This window comes from Accipiter gentilis, chromosome Z (genome assembly GCF_929443795.1).
Source record: "Accipiter gentilis chromosome Z, bAccGen1.1, whole genome shotgun sequence".
In the NCBI taxonomy this organism is placed as follows: Eukaryota; Metazoa; Chordata; class Aves; order Accipitriformes; family Accipitridae; genus Astur; species Astur gentilis.
In genome coordinates, this window is record NC_064919.1 from 47,776,872 (window position 1) to 47,800,726 (window position 23,855).

Genomic DNA, 23,855 nt, shown 5'->3' on the forward strand with positions numbered 1-23,855 from the left:
ACAGTTTCCCTGAGTTAAATCCTTACGTTGAATTAGTTGCCTGTTTGCATCTGTTCTGTAGTTTGGGTTTATTGATGCTCTGTTTATCTTCTTAAAATGTATCCAGTTTGGGTGGTTAAGTTAAGTTAAATTACAACTTTTCTAGCCTGAAAGCGTTCCTCTAATATTTAACCTAATTCCATAAGTAGGGTATAATTTTTTTATTAGATGGTAACGCTCCATCAGCTGTGAATACTTCTATACATATGAGAATTTAATGGTAAACCTACCTATGCCTTACAGCTTACTAACTGTTTTTTTAATAGCTGCTCACTCTCTGGGGATATGGGAAATACTATTTCCGTATGACAAACAGGAAAGTACTGTAATTCTCTGAAGGATTTTAACTATCATGGACTATTCAGGCTGTGTAAGTCATTGTATGCATAGGCTGCACAAATTTTTAATGGATAACCAAAGTTAAATGATAACATGAGAATGTTTGCTGCAGTGAGTTCTCTTTGAAGATGACTGATCAGATCAAAGGACTTGCTGTGGAGACACGTGTGACATCTGTAGAGGACTGCTGTCATGAAGCATCTTGTAGAACCAGGGTCTGAAACTTCACTGGCATTTAGTGGACTGTGAGCTAATACACTGTCCATGTGCTTTCTTTAAACAAACAAAGACACCCCCCAAAAAAAAACAACAAACAACCCCACAAACAAACCAGAAAGACCAGACAAACAAAAACGACAGACTGTTGTTCACACCACTTCTGTTTTTCTTGTGATATAAACTGTACCAGTCAATACTACACCCAAGTACATTAGTATCATTATTAAGAAAGACTAAATGTATCCTTTTAATTTTGTGCTCCACAGTACTGCAAGAGTTTATTATGCTGTGATTAAAAATACCTAAATGTTTAAAAATGTTGCAGTTCTATTGAAGTGGGCTTTTTTGGGCGTGGTTGGGTTTTTTTGTTGTTTTAAGAGTAAGTGTACTTCCTTAGAGGGAAGTTAACAGCTGGAAGTTTGAAATTAATTTTCATAATGCAGTAACTGCCTTCATGCTTGTGAACTGCTAAGCTTCATTTTCACCGCTTGGTATTATCTTGCTAGGTTTTACTCATATCTTTCATTTTTATTGATGTTATCCTAATATATTTTTTCAAACAGGAAAAAAATTCTACTGAACCATTGCTACCACAAATCTTAGAAGTATTATGCTATATTTTGTGAAGGTTATCTTCTTTATGAGTTATACTCTTGTTTGTTTGAGAAACCTAGGACAAAACAATGAGCATTTTAATTTCAACTTTCAGGTTAACATGCTCAACATAGGCTATTTGCTACAGAACTGTGAAAGAAAAATTGGAGGAATGTACTAGCTGATCAACTCATAATCTCAAATCAACATGTTTTTCTGCTCAATCTAAACTTGTGGAGTAAGGTTTCACACATTAAACGTTCGCCAAGGTTAGCTGTATGCTCAAGTGGTGTTTAATTTGGGCCCAGAGGATGAATTAGGTGCATTCTGTTCTACAATATTCCAAAAGCCAAAAAGATGGGAAGAAGGAAGGATGCTACATTTGAAATAAATAATTTATGTAAGGCTTACTGAGATATTCTAATTCTGCTTTCCAGTGATTATTTACCACTATTTTGATTGTAATGTGTAGCTGGTACTATGTTTTATATAATATTATAAGATATTTTCAAACCTGAGTTTTGGTTCTGATGTTAAGTGATATGTCCAACTCTAATTTGAATGATTAATATTCTGTCTTGAAGAAGCCCAGCCCCCATAGAGTCCAAAATCGTGGAAAAAGGCTTAAGGGAATATATTATATTATATATTATATAATATTATATATATAATATAATATATTATATATATTATAGCTGACTATGGCATGAATAATTTGTATGACATCAAGCAAGTTAACAAGATGTTAGAAATGTATTGCTACTTTTTGAACTTTTGACAGTAGTTCTTTTTTGGGTACTGAAATCCGTTTCCCTCCCACATGCCTTCTTAGTTGGGCTGTGAAAATGAAGTTCTTTCAAAGGAGAATCAGTGCTGCTTGCACTGTCAGGAGATAGTTTTGACCTAAGGCAAAGCCTCAAGGCTTTTAAGTACCATACCTTAAAATTGCTTAAATTGCTCCTTCTTCATTAGTTCTTCACTTTTTTGTAGATAGTGCTTGAATTTATTGTAACTTAGAATTTTATCTTTATAGATGCAAGCATTTGGTGAGCACTTCACACCATTATGCTGTAAGCTAGCAGAAGTTGATTAATTATAAAAACAGTATAAGTCTAGTTTTGGCCCAAAAGTTGTTTTTTTTCAAGTCAAATTTCAATTTGGTAGTAAGGTCAGGCATTTTAAGTCCTCCCTATTTTGGACACACAGACCTGTAGGGAACATAATTGTCTTCAGGCCCTTTGGTCCAGGCTTATATCCATTATCAAATAACTGTAATCCTGACTGCTTCTTGAGATCTTGCTCTTGGCTTGAGGATAGGTATGTGAGAACAGAGATAAACCACCTCTTCGTTATGTCTTGTTTGCACTTTGTTGGTAAAAAGCCAGGAATGGTGTTACAGATTTTGCCTGGAAGGAGCTGGACTGGAAGTAAAGGCAGAGCTAAATCTGGGAAGAAATTCATGTATGGAGACACTGCATAACTGTTTCTCTTGTCTCTCTCTGTGTTTAAACCCTTTTAAAGATTTGGTTACACTAAGAATTCCTAGTAAAGTTTTATGCTTTGGGTGTGTAGGATGTGTAGATTCTGAAGAAAAGAAATTGGCCCATTTTGTAGGAAGAGGTTGATGAAATTGTCTGAGAGAAGCCTAGAATAGTTGAATAGTTTCCGCTTGAGGCTCTTTAAAGGCATTTGAACAGAGTGGACTGTACAATGCAATTTTTTTAGCAATATTTGACAATATAAAGCAGTGTGTTGTGGTTGTACCTTGAAAACCATAAAGCCAATTGCAGTTGTTAATCTCTTCTGTATGGTAGGTATATATAAATATAACAACTGAAAATATAATGGTAATTGAAAAATTGAATTCCAGTTCCTTACTAGTGTCCTGATTTTGAGAGCCTTCAGAATGGTTTTGTGAATATTTTGCATTAGTTTCCTGGGAGAGAACTTCCACTTCAGAGTGCCTGCCTGAGGTCTTTGGAGAGAGCACAGAATCAGTACTGCGTAGCAGTCAGCTGTGAAACCATGATGTATTGTTCCAAGTTGCCTTCATGCAAACAGCTGTAGAGTCAGGGTCTTAAGTTTTTGTACATCTGTCAGGTTGTGGGAGGGAAAAGATCCTGCGTAGTTTTATTTTCTCCATTCTTGATGCATCTTAGCGTTTTCACTGTAACTCAGTTCATAGGAAGACATTTCTTCCAGTGAGAGTGCTCTGTGTGTGTTTGTTTCCATGTCTGCACTGGAAATTTACAGTCCTTCCATCCTTCTGCAGTCCTCCAGTATTCTGCTTGCACTGTTTTCAGCCTTGAGCGTTCAGGAAAGGAGGAAGTAATTTGTAGAGAAAGCATAGTACACTTCCCCTGTGTTCAGGACTCACCTGTGCAAGTGCCCGGGCAACCTGACTTAGTATGACCTGCTTTGAGCAAGGTATTGGACTGGGTGATGCCAAGAAGTCCCTTCTGACCTATATTATTCTACAACTCTATAGAAGCTGAGAAGGATAGAGAAAGAGTAGACATGGGTGCCTGCACATGAGCTGAAGAATTGTCAAGCTCAGCTGTCTAGAATATAGCTTTAGCACAATGCACTTCAGAGGCAGGATGATTTTGACAAATTCTGTTTTGGCTGTCCTGTGCCTAGGAACTTATGCCTTTCTTGCTCAAAGTATAAGCTTTCCTTGGTAAAGTCAGTTTGGAAAAAGAGGTGAGAACATTTTAAAAGTGCAAGGATCCGAATGTAACATTTTTATTGAAATTGGGGATGGAGTTATTCAAATTTTAGATTAGGTTAGGAGACTTCCTCTGTCTGTCGTGCCTGGATTTGAAGATCTATAGCTGAATGGTTGTGAACAGTTCATATGCCATTATTCAGTTCTTCACAAACTGCAAGAAAGAATAATAAGGTGGTGAGTATGACTTTGTCAGTAATGTGGAATAAATGCTTAAGTTATGCATATACAGAATGGTCTTTAAAATATGACTGCTTGTTACAAATATAACCGAATGTATCTAATTGAAATATTTCATTGTATGCAGGCAGCTGAAATTAAAGATGTTTCTCAGAAATGTAAACAGAAACAAGATGCTTTGGAGTTGAAAGATAAACAAGTAAGAGTCTTGATATTTGTGACTTTTTTGGTGTTTCTTTGCTAATGTATTAATTCAGTGCTAGCTATAGTATATGCTGCATTCAGGCAGAATGCTGCTACTTAAATTGGGCAGTAAAACACAGATATGGGGGTGGGGTGGGGTGGTGTTGTCTGCTAGTCATTTAGTGGAGAGGGAAATTTCTCTGAAGAGGCTGCAAGTGCCTGCACACCTCACTCATTGCAGTACACAATGAATCTTTAAAATGCCTGTTAGTCAAACAGGTATTACTAAGGGACAGGTGTATGCTACATAAAATCAGTTACCTTGATGCAACAAACTTAGGAAAAGACAATGTGTATATATGCTATATATTACAGGCTTTCCTTGAAAAGCTACAGCCTCTATTACACTAATGGACTCAGCATTAAACATGCCCTCACATACTCTGAGAGAGACTCTAGGGTTATTGCTTCTGTTAAGTGTATATGTCCAGCATTTTTAAAAAAGAAAACACAGAGGTATGTTGTAAAACAGTTACAGAACTTCACCTAAGCACTCGGTAAAGAAGTGTATAAATTAAATATATAAGGGTGAAGAGTCAACGTTGCACATTGTGTTTGTGCTATAGGTTTTATGCAATCTTAAACTAACCTTTAATGTGTTAAGGAAGCTCTTAAGCTTTAAGCTTCTGCTTTTGTAAAAATAAAGGAACTTCAAAATTGTATTTAAAGGCTTGATTGTATTTTGCTTATATGTTCCTAAATCTTAATAAAATCTTGCCAGTTCTTCAACTGTCATAGGGATATTGGAACTCTGACAGACTCTTACGGTTTTAGTCCATTGTTACCTCAGCATTTAATAGCAGTTGCACAGATACCCTGGTTATTTGTCGCAGGTTTTTTTTATACTAAACTCCTTTAATGTTGGAAATAACTCAAAATTCTTAGATTGAGGAAATAAATCAAGCTTTGAGAATGAAAAAAGATGAAGAAATGGACAGACAGGTGAAAATACACAACACTCAGAAGATGATAGAAGAGTGGAAGAATGAGCTCAGTACAATGGCAGTCTCTGCAGATCTTCAGCCACAAACTGATGCTGTTAATAATGAGCTGAAAAAATTACAAGAAGAAAGGGCAAGTATTGATAGTGATATCAGTGATCTAACAGCAGAGAAAATGAACCAAAAGAGGGAAGAGAAAAGTAAGTTACTTGGGTTTTTGTTTTCTTTTTTTATGACTGTTTGTACAGAATCTGCTTGTTGTCCTGCTGTAGTAAAACAATTTAGGCTGTTTACCTCAAGCGTCATAGTAGTGAAATAATTTGAGACCTCAAATGTTTACCTCACATGTATCTTAGATGTGTAGCAGTCCTTTTGTCTGTTATCAGTTTTATTAAAAGTAACAGAAACTGCTTTCAAAATAGGAAGAACAAGAAGATTAAAAAGTGGCAGTTGACCTTAAAACTAGCCTTCAAAAAAATTAGTTTCCTCAGATCTCTGGGTAAGGAGACTGCTTTTCCAGTTTCATTTTTTTCTGTTATTAAATGAAGTTGTATACTGTTAGCAGGATACAAAAAAACCCAAACCTGAAGCAAAAGCAGTTTGCTTGGAAGATGCAGTGTTGAAAATTATCTCTTTGGCAGTATATTAGCTACTGATGCTGCTTTTGTCTTTTCTAGATGAACTTGAGCTAACCTTAGTTATAGTAAACTTCTTTATACTAGCCTAGGATTTACAAGTAGTTCTTTCTAAGAAAATTAAAATATTGGCTTGATGGGTAAGGTTGCATATATTCCTTGATGTGTGTAGTACATTTGCATGTACCTATCTGTCTGGCACTTAACTTGTCATAGAATCGAAGAAGAAACTGAGTTATAGAGAGACCAAGTGACCTAGGGAGGGAGACACTATATTTACCTTGAGAAACACAGAAAGTATTCAAACTCTGTTTCTCCTGAATAGCAAATGTTTTTGCACACAGTCTATTGTCACACATTGTGTCATCTGCAAGCATGAAATAACACTCAGATTTCATGTTGCTAGTCCCACTACCTCTTTCCTCTTCAGATGTTTTTTTGTTTTAAATATAAAGGTAGTAGAAGTATTGAAGAGAGGTATTTTAGGACTAAATTCCTGTGTTTTTACTGCACTATCACATTTTGTTATCCTTTGGGTAAGTCTTCATTTTATTTCAGATTTTAAGTTTTAATAGTTCTTAAGATTTCTTTTGAATAAGAAGTATCTTGATCCTGGGAAGAGAAGCCCTTAATTCTTATAATCTAACAACCTTATTGCTGGAGTAGCATAGTCAATAAATAGTGGAAAATACTAGTGTGTACTTGCTATGGACTATACTATTTACAAAACTGTCTTAAATTACAGGAATAACTGATCGCCTTGGACAACTTAATAATATAATGAATATGAAGGAAGAGAATCTTAAAGGGAAATTCCAAGACACACACTCTGCTCTTATATGGCTAAGAAACAACAAAGACAAGTTTAAAAAAAAAGTTTGTGAACCCATGATGCTTGAAGTAAGAAAATTTACTTGCGTGTCACTCTAACCAGTTAACGTTTAGTTTATTTTTCCCGTGCAAGACTTAGAGAATGACTTTAAGACTTTCAAGACACATCTTGAAATAAGCTGCCATTTACACGCAGGATACATTAGCATGGTGAACTATTTGTAATTTTAATTCTGTAGGCAATGTAGTAATAATCAACATTGAGTAAAATGGGGTTGTTCCTTCACCTTCCCTCCTCAAGGAGCAGTCCTTTATTAAGGTGCCCATTGCAGATTTCCTCTAAGGTACATCCAGTTATTTAGACTTAAGTACTTATTTGCTGCTTAAAAAAGCAGTGGTAGTTACAATTGAATACCTCCCCGTATAGCACAACCTGCTCAGCAGCTGTTATAACATGTCGCTGTGATCCCCAGATGTTTTTGTGGTTTGCTTTGCACAGCCAGCTACAGACATAGAAACACCTAATCTATCCCTAGTTTTGTTTTGTGTTTTGGTTTGACGGACACTGTACTAGCTAGGAATAGCAGGGCTAAATTTTCAAAGAGACTATTTGTTTTCTAGTGCATTCCTCCACCATTATCCCAGCCTTTTGCGATATGTGCTCCATGTAATGTGAAGAGGATGAAAAACTCCAGTGCAGTCCTCTTTCTTTTCCGAATTGCAAACTTATTTTAATAGTGTATTGCTACAGTTTAAATTAGTTGAATGTTGAATATATGTATACCAATTCTTACTTTTTATGCTAGAACTGTTCAAAATTCCTTTTGTTTAGTATAAATGCCAAGTATTTCTTGTTATTACCAGAACTTCCAATTCTTCCCAGAAGACCACATCAAGCCCATTTTACAAATGCTTTGATGGGATGCCTTTGCTTTTACTTTAAGGCCTCATTAACCTCTGTAACATCCACTAATGTCTGAATTTGTTTTCTTTGATATAATCTAAGTTAGTCTCATGTACTTATAAGCTCTCAAATTGCTGGTAAGTGTACCCAGCCATTGGCTAACTTGAGGTTATTAAATTGTGTAGGTATGTGTAGTTTTGCCTTTATATGTCACATATGGTGACATAATGTCTCATTACTAGTGAAAGTTACTGAATAATTCTGACATTAACATTTCATTTGCATATGAAAAGCTTCATCCATCTTAAACATGGATTATTTTTTTTCTTAAGAATTCAAAGAGAATTCAATGAATCTGTGAATCTCTACCTTTCTAGGGCTTCACAATTCTATATTTGTATTCAGTGATACCCACTGTGTCCAAATCAAAGGGAATTGCATTTGAATAATCCGTGGAGTGTGGCATTTTCTGGTTTTGATTCCTTAGGTCAATTGTTTGTAAACAGTGAGATACCTTTAGTAGTACTGGAGCAGAGCCATTAGGCATGAGATGGTGGTGGTTGCAATTGTAAGGTTAGGGTGGAGCAGAAGAGGAGGAGGTGGTATGGTAGAGACAGTGATAGCTCCAGGAATGCTGTGAAAGGATATGGATGGCTAAAAACTAAACACAATGACATGTGAGTTACTGTAGGTTTCATCCCAAGATAATTGGTTGCAAAAAGACAGGGAATATGGCTTTAAAGACATTTAAACATTGTTTTCATTAAATGGAGGATAGCATCTGAATACTTAAAATGTTTTGGGGGGAGGGAGGGGTGTTAAGCCCACTTGTATTAAGTCACTTTCTCACTACCTTTCTTTATCAGATCAATATGAAAGACAATAAACATGCTAAATATGTTGAAAATCACATTTCATCCAATGACATGAGGGCTTTTGTTTTTGAGAGTCAAGAAGACATGGAAAAGTTTCTTGTGGAGGCAAGTAGGCACCAATTTTAAAAATTGATTAAATACTGATGTAGGAGCCCTAAACTTTGGAGTCTACCAAGTAAGTCTGTATTTATTAAGTTCAGATTGGCAAGATCAGCACAATAGCTAATACAAAGTATTCAAAGGTTTTCTTTGGAGTAAGATTTTTTTAACGCCTAGACCAACTGAAGGGATGCAGGAATATTAAGAAAATATTCCTTTTTAGGAATAACTTTTGTGTTCATTGACAATCACTGAGGAGAAAATACTGTGTACAAGAAAATGGCAAGAGCAGGAAGCTACAAATTTAGTACTGAGCTTTTCCAATGCCTCCTGACTTAAGAGGCGAGAGGGCATCTTTTGTGAGAACACAGTAGTCTGAGCAGCAAATCAAGCTTATATTTTCTTAATACTGCTGTTCCCTGGAGAGATAAGGAGATTTTTCCCTTTGAGAGTCAGATCATGCAGGAGGAAAAAGCCACAAGGTATGGCATTAACTGTCATAATGCTTCCCAACTGCTGTCCACAGAATAGTGTGATTAATGACAAACTCTACTGCAATTTTTGAAGATGTATCTGCCCTTCACAGAAGCTAGTAAGTTTTATATACGTGAACAGTAGTAGTGATGCCTGAGGTTCTGGGACCTTATTTTGCCTCTATGGTTGTGGAGCCCAGTGCAAGGCTGCTTTAACTAGCTAAACTGCTCTTTAATTTGTATCCTCAATGTTTTCTGCCCTGTTAGGATCAGGCTTTTCAGACTCTCTGTAGCCAGTGGTCTGCCATTATCTGTGCAAAATAGCCATACAGCCTGAAAGAGGGGGCTTTCTTGTAACATCCAGCTCTACTATTTAGATGGGCACCTGGCTCTGGATTTCTTTCTTTGCTTTTATTTTCTCTAATGCATGGTGTTTTCATGAAGAGACATTACCTGAGCTTGGCTTTTAGAGAACTCAGTCATGCCTGAGCCAGAGTGGATTTTTGTGGGTTTCTCCAGAGACTGTCAGTTTAAAATAATTCTAATTCTGTGAACCAAGAATAAATACTTGATTTTCATCTAGTGAATTTTTCTGCTCTTTTTTACCAAATAATCTATATTTAGATGCGTGATCATCAGAAACTAAGAGTGAATGCTGTATGTGCACCTGCTGAATCACGTGCTGAAAGCCTCCCTTCTAGACCTATTGAAGAATTGCAGTATGTATCAGATTATATCAGTGGGGAATGGTTTTAAATACAATGTTTTGGTGTTGTTGCTATTTATTAGAATTTTCTATGAAAATAAAATTTTCATCAAGTTTGTTCTGGGTTAGCAGGATTTCTTTCTGACTCTTCAGTAACTTCAGCTTGCTTACCTGCCAAATTTTATTTCTGATGCATGGTTTTTTTTCTCCTCTTCAGCCGATACGGATTTTTCTCATATTTACGAGAGTTGTTTGATGCTCCTCATCCTGTGATGAGTTATCTTTGCTCCCAGTACTATGTTCATGATGTACCTGTGGGAACAGAGAAGACCAGAAACATGATTGAAAGGGTGAGATGTCCTAAATTGCACAAACACACCTGAGTTTTATTTCAGAAATTCTTTGGCAAGTTCATGTGGAGAAAGCAAAAAATTGCTTTAGCCTTTTGTTTGGCTTTTAGAAGTGAGAACTATTCATTATACACAAACATATTGCAAGACATTTTAACAAATCCAGTCAGTCTAGTGCAGTACTTCACAGAAAGTTAAATATATCTTTCACCTGCATACTGTTCCAAGTCAGTTATAAGAAGTTGTTTTATTATAATCAAACTTCTGCTTTAAGCGCCTGAGATATTCTGGGCAAAATTTTAATCAAACAATTAATAGTACATGACAATGCTGACCTGTCATGTTTAAAGCAACAATTGGAAGCTGCTTTTTTTTTTTTAAATACATTAAGATGTTCAGTTTCTGGCAAATAACAGCTGTATAGCTTCAGTCAGAATTGATGTGGTAAATAGTATATAAAACTTTTGGATTCTTAGGAATAGGCTGAGAGCTCCCACTAGCAGTAACCTTCCTACCTTAGTCTTTCATGGGTTTTTGCAAGCCTATCATTGCTGGATTATAATGGGTAACACACATGACAATTTCCAACTTAAATCCTTTTTCGCTTTTCTGTCTATGCTGGACAGCTGTTGTCTATCTTGTACAGAGAGTGAACTCTTCTTTGAATTTGGAAGAGTACTTTGGGCTCTCTGAGAACCATAAGAATTGTTTTTTTGAGAAACTTGGGGAACAGGCTCTGTGAATTGAGAACCATTCCTGTTTTATTGGGATAGCTGTTGCTCCTTCCTATTATATATGTTTCTGAGGCTCTGAAGAATGAGGAAGAGGAAAGTAACAGTGGAGGGTGTCCTAGATGAAAAACTCTTCTCTTAATGTTTTTTCTAAGAATTTTTGTCTTTAAACTGCAATTCCTCCACCACTTAGTTATTGCCTGATGAAGCAGATTACCTATATAATAGGTCTTTGAGTTACATTTTTGTAAACCAGTCAGAATTACTCCTTAGTTACTCCCTCCTTTCCAGAGCTCTGTGGGCAGTAAGTGAAAAATCACTAGTCTAGGGGCAAAGATGAGCCACTATTCTGAATGTGTTGCACATGGCACTTTCTCAGTTCAGTTGCGTAGAGGTTTTTTTCTTTGTTTTTATTATTTTTCATTGAGAAATGCATCGTTTGCAACATTTTGTTTCACACATGCCAGAGAAATCTTTATTTTTAAAGGAGACCTGTTTCATAGAGCTGAGCGTGTGGAAGGAGGACTAGGATGGAAATGTCATCAGCCACAGTCTGAGCTGTAAAGCTGTAAAGGTTTTCAGTGTCCAGGAATGAAATCAACAATATTGCTGGTGCTGTTTATGTAAACTGAAAAAATCTTCAGTCAAATTTACATTGTCCTGTGGAGGTTTTTTGCTGTTCCTCATTTACTGAACATTTCATATCCTTTTGAAGTACTATTCTACCTTGCATTATGGTAAATCTTTGGTTATTTATAATATCTTTTTTGACATAAGTCATTTAAAAATAGTAACTCTAGTGTTTTTATGCCTCTTCTTTTTTTCCTACAGATACATTTGGTTCACTGAAGTTTATGCATTACAGCTCACTTATGGTTTCATCTGTTAATTTCTTAAGCACTTTTGGTTCTTTGGTACACAGGCTGCATTTGCATGTTACACATCTACAGCAAGTACAGTCCTTGGTCATGATGCAGTACAAAAGTTAACAGGCTTTTCCAGCGTCTGTCTGTAATATCAGAGTAATCAGAACTTGTTTAACTGGTGATGGTAACATACTCTGACAGTATTTTAACAGTTCTTTGCTGACCGGTCTGAATTATAATAGTGCATTAAACTTAGCATCATCTTTGTGCAAAGGCTTGTTAACAAGTCAGAGTCTTGCATAAGCTGAAGTTCTTTACTGTCGATTTTAGCTAGTTTATTCCTTGTTCTGAAAAACGTTGCCTTAAGTAATGCTTTTGTCAGATTAATATTTTTGTGTGGTTTTTAGGTCATACAAGAAACCAAACTTAGGCAAATATACACAGCAGAAGAAAAATACATTGTTAAAGTATCTGCTTATACAAACCTAACCTTCTCTACTAACACGTCCCTGAGGGAAGCACAGTTCCTCACTAGTTCAGTGGACACAGATGAAAGAAGGCAGCTGGAAAACGAGCAACGGGTAGGAATTTATTTCTGTGCTGCATATGTTGTGAACTACTACCAATTTTATCATGCAATAAGCATAGCCTACTTGCATGCATTAGTATGGTATGTTTGTAGTAATAATGCTAGTGGTGTGCTTTCTTTTATTTCAGGACATTAATAACACACTAAAGTCATTGGATATGCATTTGACTACATTGTTTGAGAGACAGAAACATCTGGAACACAGAGACAATGAGCTCAGGCAACAGAAGAAGGAGCTTTTAGAGAGAGGAAACAGGAGGAGACAGTTGGAATCAAAAATTGGTGTGAAGTATGATAGGTAGGAAACAAGCCATATTATCTATAAAACTTGAACAATTTTAGTAACAAAGGTATTTCAGCTTCCTCTTACTGCAGTGTGCTTTTACACTTAAAAGCAACCAGTAGTTGAGCATCAGACACAGGTGATAAGACAAAGAAGGTTTTTAGAAATGGAGATTAAGACAGTAATTGAGAAACAATGTAACAATGTAAAAAATTCATAGGATTCCAGTGAGAGGTCATTGCACTCATTTACTCAAATATTACCATTGTCTTCTGTCTTGGTAGCACTTATCTAGTTAATACCATAATGGACATAAATGGTACTAAGTAAGCATGTCAGGGATTGAGTTGGACCCTGACTGTCCACAGTATTTGTCTTAATGTATTTTCTGGTTTTGTGGGCCTCTGCAATTAGTTCTTCTGTTACTGCTTTGTCATAACAGAGAACCTGGGCATGTGTTGTGGTTTAACCCCAGCCGGCAACTAAGCACCACGCAGCTGGTCAGTCACTTCTGCATTACTTATGGTACATTAAACTGAAAAGAGTGTTGGGGGGGGGGGGGGGGGGGGGGGGGAGGGAGAAAAATAGGGCTGCAGGGATGTTAGAGGGACCAGAATCAACTGCTGTATAGTCTCAAGTGTCCAGTTTGCTTGAAAAGAAGCAGCTTTAAACAGTGTGGATATGAGCTTAGCCCCAAAGCCAAGTATTGCTCTCAGGTTTCTTATTAGGGATACATGTGTTGTCATGGTGTTTTACTAGAATACAGAATACAGTTTGAAGGCAGGAGGTGGACCCTTCACCTAAAATACTGATTAAATCCTTCCTTTGAAAAAATAATTACACTCTTTTAAATTTGAATAGGGGTAAGAATCCTGACACAACTACAGACAAGGCTGTTATCCATATTATACAAAACAATTAGTATCTTTCTGTAGAGATAGAAATTATATAAATAATACTTGCAGTGACTATGACTATTTTCAAATATTCATGTTTCTAATTGATATGACTATCTGAATAAAGCTAGATATAATTTTGAAAGTAATACACAGTGACAGAATCACTTAGGTTGGAAGGGACTTCATGTAGTCTGTAGTCCAGCCATATTCTCCGAGCAAGGTCAACACTGAATTCAGACCAGGTTTTCAGGGCTGTATCCCACTGCATCTTGAAAGTCTCCATGGAGACTGCACAACTTGTTTGGACATCCTGTTCCATGGTTGGACTGTCCTTATGGGGAAAAGGTTTCTACTGACATCTAGTCTGGATTTTTCTTGTTTTAACTTAGGTCCACTGTCTGTCGTCCTTCTACTATGCACCTCTTACAAGAGCCTGGTTTCATCCTGTCAGTGGCTTCCTTGTGGGAAGAATAGTGGGGGCTTGCTGTTAGGTGTCCTGAAGCTGTCTCTTGTCTAGGGAGAGCAAGCTGAGCACCCTCATCCTGTCCTTGCAGGGCCTGTGCTGTAGCCCCTGACCATCTTGTTTGCTTTTCAAGTTTGTTCCAGTTTGTTGATGTTTGGCGCAGGAGGCACAACTGGGTGCAATGCTGAACAAAGAGGAGGAATCACTCTCTACCTGCCTATGCTTCCATTCATACAGACAAGGATGCTGGGGGACCTTATTGCTGCCAGGGCGCGCTGATGGCTTATGCTTAGCTTATTGTCCACCAATACCTCAGGTCATTCCCTGCAGAGCTTCTCTGCCGGTAGTATCCTTCTCCCAAGCCTCTATCACTGCCAGAGCCACTTTCTTCCCAAGGGCAGAACTCAGCATATGTTACTGCTGAATCTCATGAGTCTTCTGTGGACCCCTTCCTCCAGCCTCAGCAGACCCCTCAGAACAGCAGGCCTCTTGTACCCCCCAGTTTAGTGTTGTCTGAAAACTTGAGAGTGCCCTCTGTCTGCTCCTCCATGTCACTGGCGGGGATGTTAAACAGGACAGGTCCCAGAACTTAATCCTGTGGGACCCCACTTGATGCTGGGCTCCAGGCAGAATATAACAGACTAACCATGACCCTCTGAGCCTGACCATCCAACCACTTTTTTTTTTTTTAACCTGTGTAGTCTTCCATCCATCCAGACTGTCGTCTTCCAACTTGAGTACAACAATATTGTGGGAGACAGCATTAAGAAAATTAGGGGAATGGGTGTGGATCTAGCAGCCTGAGAGGAAGGTGGGGCTGATGCAACTTAATGCTCCCAAGTGCAACCAGTAGTGAGGCTGAGCCTGTCTGCCCAGTAGATGTGCTCTGTGTGAACGTGTCTAAACAGCACGTATGAACATATTCACATACAGCACAGATGGCCACACAGGGCAATTGGACAAACATAGCACCAGTGCCCTCATCATGTTCCTACTCTTCCTAGGGGATGGGGCTCCCTTAGTGAAACCTATGGATATATAGTATAGGGGCAATGTGGATCCCATCAGCAGCTGGGTCCAGACACCGAGTCTACACAGTAGCTGCTGCTGGACCATTTGCTGGTACTTGGACATGCAAACTGCCGAGGCTGCAGCCCTGCTCCTGTTGCCTGTACAGGCTGCCTCACTCACGCATGTGCTTGCACATGTAGAACTCGCTGGGAGTCCCTGGTCTCCCAGTAGTTAACTCTGTGGTCTTGCCTTCAGAGACACACAGGCATACAAATGTGCAGAGGTAGCCATGACTCCCCTAGACACAGCCCCCCCCCCAGTAGCCAGTACCCCTGTCAACTTACCCTTAAATACATACACATGCCAGCAGGTCTTACCCCTAAAGACAGCAGATCTCATGGTTTCTGGCAGCCAGGCTGGACTACCCTGGTCCCTCCAATAGCCATCTCTTCCTGTGGTCTCACCATTAGTGACGCACATACCCCCTTGGTTCCCAGGCCACTTTACCTACTTGCCAGCTAGTCTGTCTTGGTCTTGGCTAGGGATCACACACATACCTGCACTTGTACCAGGTGCTGGCACCATGGACTCTTGGCCACTGAGCTGTGGTCGCATTCCACTGGCTGTCACTTAAGTCTACTCACTCTGGTCTCCAGTTGCTGGCACCACAGACTGGCAGGCCCTGTCCTCTGACTTGTGATCTGACTATAGCTGCTTGCACTCAGACTCCCATACACACACATGAATGCTGAACAGAGTCCCTCACCTAGGAAAAAAGTGAAAAATGGAATTGAGTAAGAAGAGAGTGTGCCAACTGGGCATGGCTGGACAACCGTATTGACTAGCCAGCTATTTACATGTAATTGTCCCTTTTATCCCCATATCCCTCCATTTTCCCACACTTGTTCCACTCCAAGTCATCTAGATCCCTCCCTTTCCCTATATTTTTCTCTCGTGAATATCCAATAGTAAGTCCTGTGCAGTCACAAAATGCTTTTCTGCTGCATCCTGTAATGTTCCTATACCCCCAGGGAACAGCACTCCTCAGTCCAGAGGGAGCTGTGGTGGCGACTTCCCTTGTTGGGTTTCACACCTGGACACTGATGCTGAGGCTGTCCTGGGACAGGGTGTCCCTTCCTCTGCATGCTTAATTTGGGTTCCTGCCTGCTAGTGTGCCCCTGTGCTGCTCTGGGTTTGTGGAGATGGGTATTTCATGGGCTGATGGCTCCTGTGATGGGCCTGGGGGTGGTTGGGGTAGGGTATTATTTGGGCTTCCCCCACTTGCTGTTGTCTCTCCTTTTTGGGTGTGCAGGTGAGCTTGAGGTAAATGGCAACCTGATCTCCTGTCATCCAGTTGTTTTATGATTAGGTTCATCAGGTATGATGTACCCTTGGTAAATGTTTGCTAATTCTTCCTTATCACCTTTTCCCTTATGCCCCTAGAATTATTTTCTGAGGGGACTTGCTCCACAACTTTCCCAGGGATCAAAGTAAGAATTGTTGGTTTCTAGTTTCCTGGATCATCCTCTTGGGCTGTTTGGCCGTTTTTGAAGATCTCCAAATGCTTTGCAGCTCACTAAACATGATTATTTCATGTGAAGGTTGAGGACACAAGTTTTTTTACTAGTACACATAAAAAGAGTTAAGCAAACCTGCTGAACTCTCCTGTGTTGTATTGTTGCATGGAACTAGCAGAAGAAGAAAAATGTCGATTCTTACGCTGATTTTTTATTTTTTAAATCTGAAATGTACAGCAGTAGAGGAGTATGGTTGCTGAGTGGTGCTCTTAGTAGCCAAAATGAAAGTTTCTTTGGTTACGAATTCTTTGTCTTTTGAATTTCTTAGGTTTAAAGAGCATTGATTGGGAATGCCTCTAATGTTCAAAATGTTTAAGTATACAAATTCCTATTCTTGCTAACTGTTGGTTCATCACCAAGATTAAGAATTTTTGTACAATTTATTTCTAATCAAAATTAATCAAATATTGATTCCCCCCATAGTTTAAGACAGCTAGAAGAAGATGCTATCAGCCTAGAGGATGAATATCAACAGGCAAATGTAAAGATCAAAGAAATAAATATCCAAAAAGCAAGGCTTGTTACTGAACTAATGCATCACATAAAGGTATGTATTTTTAACTTGTGTGGTTCCACTATTGTGAAAAGTCCAATTCTTGTAACTTAAGTAGGAGATATGCGATATTTGGATGTGTTACTGTAAATGTTTACGAGCTAACTTGCTTCAGGGTAAACATCTTTTGAAGATTTTATGAACTTGAACTTGTTCATTTATCGTTGATTTGATTTGTAGATCATTTGCTTGCATTGATTTAGACCCTCAGTGACTGAAGTCTTAAAACCCATGGTCTCATTCAGTAAATACAGGAATGAACTAGGAATGAACTCTGTAACCATTTCAGCCTGTACACTTCCAGAATATTGCATAATTCTGTGAACTGTTGCTTCCAGCCTACTTCATATTCACCCTTTTTTTGTTGTTGTTTTATTGAAAAAAGAAAGTAGTCGTTAGTCATGTGAAAAATTGGCCTGAAACTATAAGGATCTGTGTTTGTGGAAGAGGGCTAAGATGGGAGAGGTACTCAACTCTCAGGCTCCAATGTCATGAGGTTTTCTTTAACTCAAAAAAGAAGAAAACAGTCTGGACTTAATTGTTGCTTTAGCTTAGCCTGTGAGCCCTAATAATGGGAGCTGCCGCAAGGTGAATTTTCTTAGGGTTTGTTTTTTACTAACTAAGAAACAATAAACAGTTACTTTTAGTTCCAAGCGAATCTGCTTGTGCTTTTGCACTCATCAAAAAATGGTGTCCTTCTTGCAACCACTTTGAGCATGTATGTTGTTCCTTTGCTATGCCTTACTAACATGGAAATGTGTTCTTGCTTACCCCTGAGAAGAGTTGGGTAGTACCTTTGAAGTGAGGCTGATTTCAGTACATTTCAGTTGCTGGTATTTATATAATAAGTAAAGAAAAAAACATTCCAAATGGTTGGGCTGTTTCTGTTTGTTGATAGGCATCAACTGCAACAGTTGGAGTGTTTTAGACATCGCCTTTTGGTCAATTAGCCAAAGCAATTTTGAAAATGTCAAAGAATGGCAGACGACACCTGCCATCTTAAAAGGGTTGCTTAGGCTGTAGATTACTTTACAGAACTTGTGCAGGTAATAACAGTACTGAAAAGTAACTCTTCTCAAAACTTGTACAAATGCTCTGTATTTAAAACAGGACTTTCTAGAATATGCTTTTGATTTTTGTATTTGATGCCCATTTCCCACTATGTAAACTGTCCAAGTGTGTTGCTGTTGCAAAGTGCAGCCGAAGTTGTTTACTGACTGCTGCATGACCTGCCTGAAGGAGTGTCTTAATCTCTTTTTCACCCAGCATAGGAACACAGATTTGACACATACTGTCTATTTCTCAGTATACCAGGGGTGTAGGGGAGGATGCATAGTATTTGCCTTAAATAATTATTGATTACAAAAGGGATTTATTTCAGTTATGTATCAGCTTAATTTTCACTCTTTGTGTGCTGTAGGAAATATATGCTAGTACACGCTGAAGAGAGGAAGACAGTCAGATACAAGAAGGATGTTTCATTATATGTTTTATCAAAATTGTTGAAATCCATACATTTCTGGACATCCCGAAACAAAACTTCATGAATGCTTCCAAGTTCATGGCAGCCTATGTACTTTCTTCAATAGGTTTTGTACTTATACTCGCTGTAGGCTATTAAAGTGATAAAAACTTAGGTAGTCATATGTTTCAGAAATACTCACTTCTACCACAAAAAGAAATTTAAAACATGTATAGGATTTATATGTGTTTGTGTGGTGGCAATATGATCTACTTTTTTAAGAGTTCTGGGGCTTGTGTAGAACAGTCAACTAGAGTGACAGGCTGCATGTATATTTACACAAATACACAAGGCAGAGCGTACCTGGCACATACCTAGTACACATCAATACTTTACAACCACTTGACAGAACTAGCTTTGTTCCACTGTTTCAGATTCTGGCACTGCTTTTGCACGTAGTTCTCTTTGTGCTGTTGTCTTTGAATAATCTTAACTCTTTCCATTTTTCATCTCATCTCCTTTTGTTATGACTTTTTTTTTTCAGTTTACTTCTCTAATAATTGTTTTAAAACTGTTTAAGTGGGTTGGAAACAAATAAACTTATTTGTATGTCCAAGTTGACACTGTAGAAACTTTGTGTTGAAATGACAATAGTAAAGATCTCAGACCTTGGCTCACTGTTATGATCTCAAAACTTCATCCCGTAGGTCCCCTAGGTCTACAGTTGGAACCCTGTCCTCCCTTCATTGAGAGAGGATTCACTTGTATTTATATGACCATCACAAAAAAAAAAAAAGGCAAACTGTTGTTCTCCGTGCCCCATAATTCGAGGTTTGAAGCTACGCTTCGCACAGTCAAGAATATATTGCTGATTTTGAAGCCTCAAGACCTTTCCTGAGGCTGACTCATTTAAAGACACAACCACTTTAATGTCAAAGTTGTCCAACCAGGTCCTGGGGATCACTAAAGCCTGTTATGAAACTTCCAAAATAGAGCCTCCTTCTGTTGTCATATGCTGTTCCAGTTAAGACACAAGACACCAGAGTCACTGTACATCTGGTCAGTGATCTTGCATTGTCAGTGAGAGAGGCATATATCTTAATGTGTTTATTTTTTGACCTTTTTCCATCTCTGTGTGTGACTTAAGAAGTCCACCAAAATCTACCTGTTTCATTCTGTTTCCAAGAAAGAATTCAGATGGCTTTGTCTTTTCTTACATTTCACACATGAGTATATGCTGTAGGGAAAGAGAATGTGCTTTTTTGGTGTAAAATGTTTGGTTGCAAGTGATATGTATATGCTTACAGATTAAAAGTACATGGGGACTATACATCTTGAAGAGTTTGGGTCACCAGTAAGTCACCTTTCTTATTCACTTAGTTTGACAGACAGCAGCGTTGAAGAGCTGAACACAGTGTGATATTGTGTGCTATGACAAAAAAATTGATAGTTTCTAAAGCCTGATAGTCATTATATCAGTTTTGAGTCTCTTGTGGAAAAAAATAACATTTTTCTGTTTTCCTGTGTAGAATTGCATATCGCTGAACATCCTCAAAGCAGATTTGGTTCTTCAGAGCACTACAGTGGCTGCTGAGAAGAACAGACTAGAATCAGAGTGTAATGAAGGAAGTGTACAGCTGAGAGCTGCAGAGGTAACCATTGCTATGAATACTGGGATATCTACTGTGAAAACATCTTCTGTGGAAGCCTTTATGGTGTAGAAAAGGATGCTTCTGTGTCTTGTTTAGAAATGGATATTGGTACTACTAAATATTTAGCCTTCATTTCTGTAGTTTGACTTCAGCCTCTTCATTTAAAGCTGAATAGGAGCTTTGCCTTCCTCAATTAAGACAGCTAAGCTTCTGTGAAAATGTGCTGAACAGTCATCATGTTCTGGATCTTTTTATTATAATGCATAGTGTCTGTAAAAAGGCTAGCTGTTATTTGGAAGTATTGTTTTTCTTCTGAGTCTGTCACAGACAAATAGCCCAAACTCACATGGGAGGTGCAAGCTCAAGATGAACCAGAAAGTACTGTGTCAGAGTAGAGCAGAGTTGTTTTACCTTTGTTTCATAGCTTATTTCCTCCTACTGTAATTAAATGCCTTTTTTGGGGGACAGAAAGAAGGATAAATGGTCCTTGTATTGATCATATTAGGAAGTTATGCTGTGTTCAGGTTAAAAGGCAGTCTTAGAGGAATTAGTTCCAAAGGGAAGTACTCTTTTCAAAGAGCAGAGGATGCTGTGACCTCTCGTGGATTGGTGCATAGAACTCAATTTTTGTATTTGTGTAGTAGTACGGTCTGCCGATGTACTAGGGAAAAAACTGTCTGAGGATGGGAAGTTTTTTCCTTATCTTGCAAGAGTTAGGTTAACTATAACATACTGCTAATTCAATCTGATCCACAAAAAAAAATATGCTGTTAAATTGGAAAGCAGTTCAAAAGGTAGGTGGTAGCTATTTTGGATGGATATGCACTTCCAAAAATAATGGCCTTCGCATGTACTCAGAAAACCACTTGAGGTTATAAGTGTCATCACTTGCAGAAAATTAGGAAGAGGAGAACCTCCTAAGAGGAGCAAAAAGTAACTTGAAGACAGAGGCACATCCAGCATGGTACTTGGAAAATCACTATTTCATCAGTTCTCTCACATGATGCGGCTGTTATTCAGGCTTTATCAAAATCCAGTGCAAATCGCTTCATTGCTGGAGCTCAGTGAGAAGTAAGAATGTATTAGGAAGCTGTGAACCTCATGTGAGTAGTGTGTATCATCACTGGGAAATTTATTTAATGTTTTTAGTTCTCTCTGTCCCCATCTTCGTCATCATTTATAGAGTAGCTTGGCCTGGTGCATAGGTGGGTGCATAGGTCTGATCAGATCAGTAGAGATGACTTGTAAGGTAAATGTTCTGATAATTCTTGGTTAAACAAAAATTGCTTCCTTCTGTAGTGAAGATGTGTTTGCGTTAGCTGAGGTCGTATTAGTCATTACTGGGGTACATTCAACCACATAAGTAGAGGGAATCATATCAGAGCTTATATTTTGGCTGGTTGGTTCTAGGAACATTAAAACAGAAAAAAACCTGTAAAATCAGTAATCCCAGTGATTAGAATTTTGAGAAGTTTAACTGCTCCAGAGGAAAACTATTCTGAGTATTCAAGTGCATCTTAAGTTTTCACGTACATGGAAGTCCAAAGCCACATTTCCCCATATACTGCTGGATGTTGAATCTTTGAATTAAGTCTTTAGCCTGTTTTTTAGAAGTCCTCTTTCCTGTATTGCCCTGTGAATGATGTATGTTGTACATTCAGTGTTATTTCTTATTTTCAGCCTTAAGAGATGCACTTTCATGGGGAAGACTCAGTATTTCTCAGCTTCATCTCTAAGTGTAATTTGAAATAGTATCTTTAAATTGGCCCTTCCCTCTAACTTCTTAGTGGCTTTGGCTGTGATAAATTTTTTTCTACAGCAGTCCTGTGTTAAGGTAGTCTTGCTCCAAAGCTGCCTGTGAGGATGCCATTGCAACACTTCAAGGAAGTCTTGCAAACAGTTACTGCATGTTTTTATAAAATAAATAAACCTGCAACAAAGGAGGAAGCCAAACAGGAATAGAAATAAGTATGTTGTACAAAAGCTGTGTCGTGAACTAAATTGGAGCCTAAATGTTACAATTATGAGACCATTAATTCTCTTATTTAATCATCAGACATTTTTGTGGGTCATGTGCTAGTTGTGATGCATTCATTAAAATTGGAATGGTGGGTATCAGCCAAAGAAGCCGCAAAACTTTGTTAATACTTAGTGCTTACTCATGGTGTTTATTTGTCAAGCAATCTTGAATTTTTATAATACCTAAGTATCTGATTAAGATTTGAAGCAAACACAAACCCCACTTAGTACATCTAAGAGAAGATCACGTATGTTCCTTTTGTGAGGTCTTGGCACTGGGATACTGTGGAGACAGCAGCATGTTTGTTGCTTTATGGTGTGGGTGTATTTTTAACCTCTTAGCTGGAAAGGCCAAAAAAGTACATGTTTTCGAACAAGTCAAGATAGCAACAACAGATTTCTGGGATTTGTGTTTTGTCATTGCAGTTCAAGTGGGAACCTTAGTGTTATTTTGACAACTCCTTGTATTTAATTTATTTAATAAGCATAAGAAGCAAATGTGTTTGTGACCCATACTGAACATTAGGGAGGATTGTTAGCCACCTCTGCTCATTGGATAATTGGCACAGTTGCCTGCATGTTTATGATGGTTGTTTCAAAAGAGTCTTGCCTGATTGTCTTGCTTTGATAGCTTGTTAATTTTCAAGTTCATTTGGTGTAAATTTGTTTAAATAATTGGTATTAATACTCAGTACGTACACCATAGCATTTGCTCCTTAAGCCAAGTTTTAAGAAAATGTAGATAGGTTTTTATGTATAAATTTCCAAACTTCAAATAATTAAATGCTGTCACCAAGCATGCATGCAAACACTAATTCATGAGAAAAGGTTGGCTACTGGTAACTGTATTTTCTTTAACTAGCTTCTTATTTTGCACAAAACCAGTTGCAATACTGATGAGTATGACAGAATACAAACTGCTTGTGGATATAGAATATAAATGGTTTCTGCTGTTTGGTACATGCCTTTCAGGAAGCTGTAATTGCAGCCCTGCACTAGTATGGAACTTTCCCAGATAAAAGCTCTTTCCAACTTAGTTCTTATGCTGTTGGCTGAAACGCATTTACAGCTCTGTCTAGCTATGATTTTTCATGGTAGCATCTGTGTTCAAACCAGTAATTTCCTTCTACTTAGAGTTACTTTTTTATCTAGATGGTTCTATTGAGGCATCTTCAGGAGATCAACAGGAACCTTAACATTGCCATGCACTTTTGAATATATAGGAGGGAGAAGGAGTCAAAACTTGGGTATTATCATATATTTATATTTATCTAACTTTTATTTAGCATGTGGCCATGACAATCAGCTGGTAAAGCTGAAAGAAAATTGAGACTTAACCTTTTTGTTGAACTGTCAGTGCATTTATTCTAGTACATGCTTCATAACCACATCAAATGTCTATTGATTCCCAGTCTTCCTGCTGAATGCTGAGGTTTTCCTCTGCCCAAACATGTATTTTCCTTTTCACACCCTGAAGAATTTTACTTGCCTTAGGCATTGGTCAGGCATATTCAACGTTGAATCTATTTCAGATTTTCAGTGCCTAGAGATCAGCTTAAAATCCTGCTTCATGCAGCTCTGCAGGTTTTCAGGT

At 38.1% G+C, this 23,855-nt stretch overlaps 1 protein-coding gene across 5 annotated transcripts in view; it reads left to right on the forward strand.

Annotated features, from left to right (window-relative positions):
• Positions 1-23,855, forward strand: part of SMC5 (structural maintenance of chromosomes 5) — a 53,709-nt gene that overhangs the window by 18,004 nt on the left and 11,850 nt on the right. For 4 of the 5 annotated variants that reach the window (XM_049795477.1, XM_049795481.1, XM_049795479.1 and 1 more), the window contains 10 exons: positions 4,227-4,298; positions 5,228-5,483; positions 6,664-6,818; positions 8,520-8,633; positions 9,725-9,819; positions 10,024-10,156; positions 12,161-12,334; positions 12,471-12,640; positions 16,999-17,122; positions 20,120-20,242. In XM_049795477.1, coding sequence (XP_049651434.1) covers positions 4,227-4,298; positions 5,228-5,483; positions 6,664-6,818; positions 8,520-8,633; positions 9,725-9,819; positions 10,024-10,156; positions 12,161-12,334; positions 12,471-12,640; positions 16,999-17,122; positions 20,120-20,242 — 1,416 coding nt within the window. The remainder of the gene's footprint in view (positions 1-4,226; positions 4,299-5,227; positions 5,484-6,663; positions 6,819-8,519; positions 8,634-9,724; positions 9,820-10,023; positions 10,157-12,160; positions 12,335-12,470; positions 12,641-16,998; positions 17,123-20,119; positions 20,243-23,855) is intronic. The other variant, XM_049795478.1, reaches the window with a different exon arrangement.